The sequence below is a fragment of the Indicator indicator genome, chromosome 18 (assembly GCF_027791375.1).
Source record: "Indicator indicator isolate 239-I01 chromosome 18, UM_Iind_1.1, whole genome shotgun sequence".
NCBI lineage: Eukaryota > Metazoa > Chordata > Aves > Piciformes > Indicatoridae > Indicator > Indicator indicator.
The window spans coordinates 4,949,610-4,959,182 of NC_072027.1; the positions used below are offsets into that span (position 1 = coordinate 4,949,610).

General features: G+C 55.5%; 1 protein-coding gene across 1 annotated transcript; it reads right to left on the reverse strand.

Annotated features, from left to right (window-relative positions):
• Positions 1-7,164: 7,164 nt before the first annotated feature.
• On the reverse strand, positions 7,165-8,318 carry HAND1 (heart and neural crest derivatives expressed 1). The gene is made up of 2 exons (XM_054389282.1): positions 7,812-8,318; positions 7,165-7,266 (listed from the first exon to the last, which is right to left on the reverse strand). The coding sequence occupies exons 1-2, from the start codon at positions 8,316-8,318 to the stop codon at positions 7,165-7,167; spliced, it is 609 nt and encodes a 202-aa protein (XP_054245257.1).
• Between the last annotated feature and the right edge of the window lie 1,255 nt (positions 8,319-9,573).

The window sequence follows — 9,573 nt, forward strand, 5'->3', positions numbered from 1 at the left end:
GGCATTCTCAGCAGGGAGCACCAAGGCACCTGTGGGGAAGAGCAGAGGCTTTGAGACAGGGGAGGGAAGAGCGGTGTCAGGTAGCTGAGATGGCTCCACAGCTTCACCTAGCTCATGTATGGGCTGCCAGGAACCAGAAAGCACAGTAATGGACACCACATCAGCAAGCTCACTAACTCAGGTTGTGGTCACAAAGCAGAAAGGAGACCCTCAAGTGCAAGAGGTGTTTGAGCACTGCATATATCCCTTCCTGGACTTGGTGCCTGTGCTGGCAAGTCCATCTTGAGAAAAAGTGGTGGGTCCTGGAACCAGCTCATTTATAGCTCAATTTGGTGTCTAGGTTTTTACCAGCTCTGCTGAGCAAACAGCAGGCCAGCAGCCATGGTCTGGCAGGCAGCCCTGAGCAATCTGATCTCCTATTTAGTGGCTTTCTGTCCAAATTGCAGGCCCGTCATTGGGCTAGGATGAGAAAAGTAGGAGCCACATCCAACTTCTCTTTATGGAGATGTGGAGGACATAGCTCAGCACCTTCCCAGCTCCACCCAGACACAGGGGGCAGCTGGGATCCCTGTAGGTGTCCTGAAACAGGACTATTCAGCTCTTCTCTGTCTAGTCTGCCCTGGAAGGATATTTCTACCCTACAGGTTGATGTTCTCATTGCTCCATACCCACCTTCCCAACAGAACTGGGTTGTTTAATTTTCTACTGGAATTTCCACTGGTTTACTGGCCATAACTTCTGACCACCATGTAAAAAGCAGAGCCCTTGGTGCTCTGCTGATGGCCTTGACCCACCTCAGTCCTTTGTGTCTGTTTTCCCAGGGATCAAAAGGAGGTTGAAAGCTCTTCATTGGTGCAGTGATAGCACTGGGTACAGACAGGACTTTGCTTATTAGAATAGCACTAACTACAGTGCCAGGGAGCTTCTGTCCCTCACCAGGCTATTCCTTGTCCTCCTTCCTTTTCCTGATCTTGTTTTCCCCACTCTTCCCTGCTGCTCCTCTGCTCCAAGTCCTCAATACACTCCCCAAAGCAGGCCAGCAAAGGTATCTCCACAAAAGCCTTCCCACCTCTTTTTGCCATGTTCCTAGAAATAGGAACTTAAAAGGGCATTGGGTGTTGAACTGCATGGGTTTAGCCCTAAGGAGCTGGCTTGGTGCCTGGATAGGTAAATTGCTGAACAGAGCAGCCCAGGCCTGAGTTTGAGTCAAGCTGATGATCTTCGGTGTAATGCCTGCTCTTCCATTCTCCATCATACACTGGACCAAAGCAATAGAAGCTCAATAGTGAAGGTGAGCAGAGGGGGGAGTTTCAGGGTTCACACAAACTTTGTGCAGTAGATCAGACTTGGGACTTCTTCCAGCTTCTCAGTTTGGGAAGGAGCTCCTGGCTGAGGCAATTAAACCAGCCTGCTCTGGCCCTCAAGTCTTCCCTGGCTGCTCCTGCAGGTCAGTTACAGGCCATGAGAATTTTGTCAAGGTAGCTGCAGTCTAAGGGGGGAAAAAAAAATCCTTTTTCCTCTCAATTCCTCACCTTTCAGGCACTGGTGACGCCATAAATTCCCCCACTTCTCTGGTTACTGTAAAGTCTTTCAGGGTGGTCAGGACCTGAATTCCTCACACAAAAGAGCAAGCAGGGAAAAAGGAAACTTTGCAGCCAAGGACCTTCCCTGCCTCAGAGATCCAGCACAAGGAACCAGTGAGGCTCCAAGAGTGTGCCCTGGCCGTGCAGTCCCTCAGCTCGAGCCTGTTGGGTAACTGCCTGCCTCGCTCTCCTTCTCCCAGCCTGCTCTTTCCACTTGTGCTCCAGAAGATCCGTCTGTCTACTTGGCCCCTCAGCTTTACAGGCTCCTGGGGCTGCTGCAGCTCCAGGTTTGCTGTTGCAAAGGCCTTGTGAGAGAACTAAATTCTCACTTCTCCCAACACCCCACTCTGGGGAAAGAGCCCTCATGGAGTGAAGCAACAGAGGCTGGCTTTGAGTGGTAGGGACACGGGGTGGAGGGTGTTTGTCTGTTGTTTGAAGAATGATCTTGGGAAGGCTGGCAGAGGGATACAGTGATCTTGGTCTTCTCCCAGCACAGGCATCTGCATGGAGAAATACACACTGGGTAGAGCTCAGTTCTAGCAGACCCCAGCAGGGACAACCATAGGGGTGAAAACCCAGAGAGTTTGGATGTGTTTAATAAAACAAAACAAAGGAAAAACTGTTGCAGCTTTCATCTGCTTTGTGGCTACAGAGCCTTCCCATGCTTGGACATTCGTTTTTACAGCTATGGACTGGAAATGATTCTTCTCTTTAGAGGGGTCTCAGAATCACATGACTCCAGAATCATGGGGATTTGAGGAAGAACTGTTGCATGTCATGAACTTTGCTGCTGAGGGGGCCTCCTCTATTGGACAGAAAACCTTCCCACCTGAGCAGGACTTCCAGGAGACAGTCTGACTTGGGAGTCAGCAACTGGGCTGAGAGGCTCCGAGTGTTAGGAGAGGATCAAAAAGCTCCCTTGGTAGTAAATCTTTCACCTGCCATGTTACTCACTGGGGCTTGTGGCCATTCCTCTGAGGTCAGCCCTGGGTCAGGATTTCTCCTGTCTCTTTAGCCCCCAAACCTGGAGATTTTTGTCTTATCTTTGACGCCATCTTGACACTGAAAACAAATTATGGCCCAATTACCCTTTCTGCGAGGGGCTGGGACTACCTTAAATAGCCAGAACTACCAGGAGCTTCCTTAAGAGTGGGTAACTATAGTGGGGTGCAGGGTGGGGGGAGGGATGGGGGGAAGGACTCAAGGGGATCCCTGGCATGGGGCTGCCTTTGTCCCACTACCTGGCATGGCAGTAGGGGACATTCCATCCAGCCCCATCCCATCCTGTCCAGCTCACTCTGTCCCAGCCATGCTGCACCCTGGGGCTCCAGAGAGGCCAGAGCAGAGATGGGGCTCAGTGCTGCTCCTGCCTGTGAGGGTTCCCCTTGCCCATGCTTCCCCAGCCCTGTGTCACTGGCTGGGGCCAGGCCAGAGAGGCCTCATGACAGGAGACAGCAGCCCTGGCCCTGGCCATGACCTTCAGGGCGACCTTGAGTGAGTCCCTGCTGGGGCTGGGGGCTGGCTGTGCCTCTTGTCCCAAGCAAGGACATTTTGGCACTCACCCCAAAGAAAGGCACAGAACAGCATCATGGCTGAGCTGCTGTAACAACTGCCCTGAAACTTCAAACAGTCCTTTTGCTTCCAGTGATGATCAAACACTCTCCTCAGCCCTGTCCCTCAGCAGATCTTGCCCGGAGCTGTGATGTCCACCTTAAACCAGCAGCAGTTTTGGGTGTGCTGGGCTGTGTCCCAGTCCACAGACTGGACCATGCCCATCTGAGGGTGCTGCCTGAACCTCCTTTCCCAGGGAAGGTGGTTGTTGGGTGTGTGTGGTGCCAGGTCCTTACCAGGATCCAGCCCAGGGAGCAAGGAAGTGGAGCTGCATAGAAGTATCAGATGCACCCCTGGCCTTTCAAGGTGTGGTCCAGGTATCCGCCACTGCAGGGTGAGTGGGTGGCTGGGTGTTTCTTACTCCTTTTCTTCTTCTTTCCCCCCCCCCATTTTTTGTCAGATGGTATTTTATTTGGCTCCATACTGTCTACCGAGCTGTCCAGTGTAACCCTTCCCTTGCTGCTTCTCAGATAAGAATAGGCTCCCCTGAGATCAGATAAACAGGCCCATAAATACCTACAACAACAACAAGCAGGGTCTGAGCTTGGCAGAAAGGGGGGGGGGTGGGGGGGGTGGGTGTGAAATGCAAAAAACCAACCAAACAAAAAAAAGGCACAAAAGGAGCCATTTCTTTGCAGTCCAAACCCTAGGAGTGCAGAGCACAGGGTGGAAAGCACCCAACAGCCCCTCTGTCCCCTTGGCCAGGCAGAGAGGCCAAGCAGCGTTGCCGAGTCCCCTCCATGTCCCTGCTGGCTGGATTCCAGCGGCTGGGACACTGCACGTATGATGTTGCCCCGGGGCCAAGGGATCCCTGCATGTGCGTGCTTCTGCCTGGACAACCGCCGGCTCAGGTCTGCGTGCCCGGAGCATGCTGCTTCCCAACGGAACCAAGTTCATGGCAGGGTCGAGCCGTAGGCGTGTGCCGTGCCAGTTCCCCTGGCCGATGAGCTAGACTCTCAGATGGCCAAAAAGTCAAAGCTAGTGGCCATCCCGTTCTTCTTCCGTCCAGGTTCGGTGCAGCCAGCACCGGGAGCCCTGCAGCTGCCTGCTCGGACACCTCTCCCAGGTCTGCTGCCTGAAGAAGAGAGGCTGTCCCTGCTCAGGGCTCCCCCTCCTGCTGTGGGTGAATGAGGTAACCCCATCCTAGGCTGGCCCCGGTGCTGAGCTCAACATCAACACCTCTTCCCGGCCCGGGAGCCTGAGCGGTGGGAGGTGGGGAGGGAGCTCACTGCTTGCAAATCCACCCCCGGCAAAGCCTGCGTTTTGGGAAGCAGCACAGCCCCAGGGTACAGGAAATGTTTCGTGTCGGGTTTTCTATCACCCACTCTCCCGAAATGCTGAGCCAGTCTCACAGGAAAATCCCCTTGCAATGAAACCTTTTGCAGATACGGAACCAGATAGCCTTTTTTCTTGGAAAATCGTGAAAGAGTAAGGGAGGCTGGCACGGGACAGACCTTACCCAGAAGTTTTCATCCAGCCGGTACCACCACCAGAAACTTGTGGTAAGAAAAACAACAATCCAGTGGGTGCAGGCAGAACGTTGCCCGACTGCACAGGGTGTCCCCTTCCCAGAAGAAAATCTGTAAAACCCCATGGAAAAACCCATCAGAGGGTTTTGGTAGGGTAGTGGAGAATCCCCAGGCTGCAAACGATGTTCCAGAGACAGCCTGGTGTGCTGGGACCGAGGACCCCGACTCCTGGGCAGCATTGCTCCTGCCTTACCCGAGTCCCTATTTAACCCTTTCTCTCACCTAATGCCGAGGGACAGCCCCGGCCGGTATTGTACGGATACAGGAATATGGTCTGGCATGTTTGAGCAGGATTGAGGCTGGGCACTCTTACAGGGTGCTGGGTTACAGTGTTAGTGATGGCTTGTGAGCTTTTCTGTAAAAGCACAGCCCTTTAAGGGACTGTGAAATTCAGCCACAAAATAGGATGTTTGGGGCCGATTTTCTTTACATTTTCTTTTTTTTCTTTTTGTTTTGTTTTGTTTCATTTCGGTTTATTTTGGTTTAGTTTGTTTTAGTTTGTTTTGGTTTAGTTTGTTTTGGTTAGTTTTGGTTTAGTTTGTTTTGGTTTGGCTTTTTTTTCCTTGCACGTGTTTAGGTTTACAAATGGCCTCTTCTAACTTCAGTCATGGACCTGGTGCTGTGCTAAACTTTTCACAGCCTGAAGAAAGCCACAGTGCTGCTCAGGCAATCCATTTCCATCTCAGCCTCGTTCAAACAGAGCAGAAAACAGCTCAGGAGCAGGGTAAGTGGCCGTGCGGTGGCTCCAGAGTGATTCTGCGAGGTTTAACCATGCTGGCTCTTCCCCCAGTGTCTGTGTGTCCATCCATCTGTATTGGTACACACACAGAGAGCAGTTATAAAACCCAAACTGCTTGCCCACAGGAGAGCTGGTGTGTTTTTGATGTGTGCAGCTGCACACACACAGGTTGATCATTGTGTCAGCGATTTACAGATGTCACAGCATTGCTCCTACAAGGTATTCTAGTAGCAAGCAAAATGTTGGGTTTAAAATAGCAAATTTAATACTCCCAGCTGAGCCCTCAGATCAGCCCTACGACAACATATGTCTCTTCCCCATGCTGGTGTTCGTTGCCCCAAGCAGCCAGCCGAGCATCAGAGTTTATCCTGGTGTCTCTGGGAACGGCGGCATGGCCAGTCTGGGAAGGCAGGATCAGGCCCTGAGCCCCCACACAGGTCTTGGAAGCTGCCACAGTTACAGAACTGCATGTGCCCAGAATAAAAGAAGAAGGAATCATATTTAATTATTAAGGATTATTAAGGAATTATGCCCAAAATGTGACAGAGGTGATTTTGGTCTGCCTGAGCATTGGTGTGTCTGAAGCTGGTGGTATCCTTTGTGTTCAAAGAGCAAGGAAGGAATGTTGTTCCTTCAAAACGCAGCTGAGGCAGTGCCTAAGAGGAGATTCCTGTGAGAAGGTGCTGATGGTGCCAGAGCTGTGAAGCAGAGCCAAGCCCTGAGTCTCTGCGTGGCAGCAATAAACTGGGACTCCACAGCTCTGTGATGCTGGTGCCACCCAGCCACTGGGAAGGCCTGATTCTGCCATCCTTCCCTGAGTCAAAACCAGTCTGGTCCCTCTAGCTGGTCCCCTGGGTCAGGAGGAAAAGGGATGTAGGGCAGGGGCAGACTTTGTGCCCTGCAGGTACACCCTAGCAGCACCCTGACAGCTCCTGAGGTGAGCAAGCACAGCATAAAGAAGTCCTGAAGGATCCCATGGAATTGCCCAAGCCACATGGGAGGGAATTCCCTGTCATGGATCAGCCCCACAGCAGGACACTGACTTAAGGGAAGTCCTTAATCGCACAGAACCCCTTGCCCAGACACAGCAGCAGTATCTCTGGAGCGGGGGAAAGCAGAGGGGTTGGGCCCAAGGCTGCTTGCTTAAAGTTTAAATTTTATTTAATTTTTTTTTTAATTATTCCCTTTTAAATACGTGGTGTGGCGTGCCCGGTCCCTCGGGAAGTGGTCATGCAGATCTGAGGTAGAAATCCCGGCATAGGAGTGTTCCCAAATGAACCTCTAGGTAGTTTCATCACAGCCACACATCGGTCAAGCAGCGGACAAGGATGGGGACAGGGACGGGGAGTGTGGGGAGCTCCTATTTACAAGAGCAAACGAATCAAACCGTTTCAGCCCGGCCCGGGAGGGCAGGAGGCACAGATCGCTTCTGACAGCGGGAAGGAGCAATGATTACTGCAAACGGGGGAAGGGGCAAAGGGGCGAAATGGCCCGGCCGGCCCGCGCTGCCGACAGGGCGGGCAGAATCCGGCCGCGCAGGGCCTTTCTCTTCTCTCCCGCGGGGCATCCGTCTCGGCGGGGGGGGAACCGGGCCGGGTACCCGCATCCTGCGGGGATGGGCTCCGGGGGCCGGACCGGGCTCTCTCCGACATTGCACATGGAAGGGCTAGCGGGGATCGCCGTCGGGGCGACCGGGAAGCCCTCAGGGGTTCAGTTCCAGAGCCCAGACCTGCTGAGGCCAGCCCGTCCGGCCCTTCAGCTTCTTCTCGCCGTGGCCCAAAGGCTGCGAGTAGACTTCGGGCTGCTGCGGGAGAAGAGACGGGGAGAGGGGTGGGGGGAAAAAGGAGCGGTCAGGAGTGGAGGTCCCAGGACGTCGCCCGCACCTTGCGCCCGCAGCGGGACTCGGCTCCATGACGTTTTGATCAGTCCGAACATAGAGAGGGGTTTTGAGGTCCCCACCACTCGCCCGCTGTAGCAAGGGGTGAAGCGGCTGTCCCTGCTCCGAAAAGCACCCGCGCCCGCTCGTCCCGGGAAAGCGGCCAGGACAGGGAAAGGACGAAGGGGTGGGAGGCTATGCCGCGGACGGGCCCGGGATTTATCCCTCGGGGAAAGCGTTCTGGAGCCCGTGCTACCTGTCGGGAAAATTTCTCCGGTGAGGTGTCCCCCACGTGTGAGCTTTTAAAATTATTTTTAAGGTGGGAAAAAAAAAATAAAAGGCCCCAGCAGGGGCGGGAAAGATGTTTGGGTTTTGTTGGTGGTGGTAGTTTTTTTTTCCTCAGCCCAAGGAGTTGCCCCTCCCGCTCCCGGCCCGGAGAGAACGGGGCAGCGGGGGCCCGGCCCGTCTCTTACCGTCTCTCTTTTCCTCTTGTTCTCTCTGCCTTCAGCCTTCTTGATCTCAGCTTTAAAGCCCTCAGTATCTCCGGGCTGGCTGTCTTTGGCCAGTACCTCCATTAGGTAGGCGATGTAGCTGGTGGCCAGGCGCAGGGTCTTGATCTTGGAGAGTTTGGTGTCGGCGGGCACGTTGGGGATGCACTCGCGAAGCTCGGCGAAAGCGCTGTTGATGCTCTCCGTCCTCCGTCGCTCTTTTTTGGGTCCTCCGACCCCTTTTCGCCGACCTAGGCGGCCGCTGAGAGCCTCCAGCCGTCCCTGTCCGGCTGGGCCGTATTCGGCGGGGCCGTAGCTAGGGCTTTGCCCGGCGAGCTCGGGGGTCACCTCGGCAGGATTGAGCACCCAGCTGGGGAAATAGGCGCGGTCCTGGTGGCACCGCGCGGCCGGCCCGAAGAGGAAGGGGTCGTGCAGCATGTGGTGATGATGGTGGTGATGGTGGTGGTGCTGGTAGCCCCCCACCAGGTTCATGGTCGGCCCCGCTGACCCTAGGGGCCGCGCTCAGCAGCTCTCCATAGCCGTCCGGGAAGAGCTCCCCGCTGGGCGAGTACGGCGAGCAGCGGCGGTGGTGTGGGGCTGCGATGGTGGTGGCTGGTTTTGGGGCTTGGGGGCTGTTGTTTTGTTGGGTTCCGCTGGTTTGGTTTTTTTTAACCCCTTCTGGAGCCTCCAATCCTGCCTTTATATAGGGCTGGGAGCCCCCCCCGCCGCGGAGCCAATGGGCAGGGGAGGATGCTCGGGGGCCCCGGGGGGAGCGGGGCGGCAGAGGGGGCGTGCGCCGCGCTGGGGACTCGGTTTATTTGGGCTCACACCTCCGCTCCTCGCTCTCGCCTCCCGCTTGCTCCGTGCTCGCAGAAGTGACCCGAGGGGGGACCCCAGCCCCCGCCCCGTCGTTCGTCGCTCCCCTCCGCTTCCCTGTTCGCCGATCGGGGGTGTCCGCGCTCCCCGCGGGGGCCAAGGGGCGGCAGTGTATGCGGGGGAGTCGCGGGTGTTTGGAGCCCCGACGGCCGTGACGTGTGGGCGCTGCGAGACTGCCGTAACCCGGGAGCTTCTGCTGCCCGAAAGCCGGAGTCGCTGGTGGGGGCAGAGCTCGGTCCCTTCCCCTCAGTGGTCGGGCTGAGCCCTGTGGGAGTGGGACCGGCCGGGCAGCGCTGGGTGCTCAGTGCGGCGACTGGAGCCAGGACATGAACAGTGTCTACCGAGGGAGGTGGGTGATGGGGGAGAGGAGGAGGAGAAGGCAGCAAAGTGGGGAACAGGCCTGTCACGCCCCAGGCTGGGCAATGAGGGGACAGTGGTGATGGCACAGGGGCTCCCTGTGCAATGGAGCATGTTGTCCATATGTGCTCGGTGCACAGAATCATGTTACACAAAGTCGTTGTGCCCACCGTGTGCTCTGCACCTCCAGGCAGGCTGCACGCGTGTGCAGCACACACCCAGGCTGCATGGCCACACGCTGCGTGTGCAGTTACACCACATGTTGCGTGTGCAGCTACACCATATGTTGTGTGTGCAGTTACACCACATGTTGCATGTGCAGTTACACCACGTGTTGCGTGTGCAGCTACACCACATGTTGCGTGTGCAGCTACACCATATGTTGTGTGTGCAGTTACACCACATGTTGCATGTGCAGCTACACCACATGTTGCGTGTGCAGCTACACCACATGTTGCATGTGCAGTTACACCACATGTTGCGTGTGCAGCTACACCACACGTGCTCCTCATAC

Excerpts from the sequence above, each read along its gene's own strand:
- HAND1 (XM_054389282.1), bottom strand. The coding sequence starts at position 8,318 with ATGAACCTGGTGGGGGGCTACCAGCACCACCACCATCACCACCATCAT. Across the intron at positions 7,267-7,811 it reads ACAAGAGGAAAAGAGAGACG|CAGCCCGAAGTCTACTCGCA; the intron begins GTAAGAGACGGG and ends CTTCTCCCGCAG.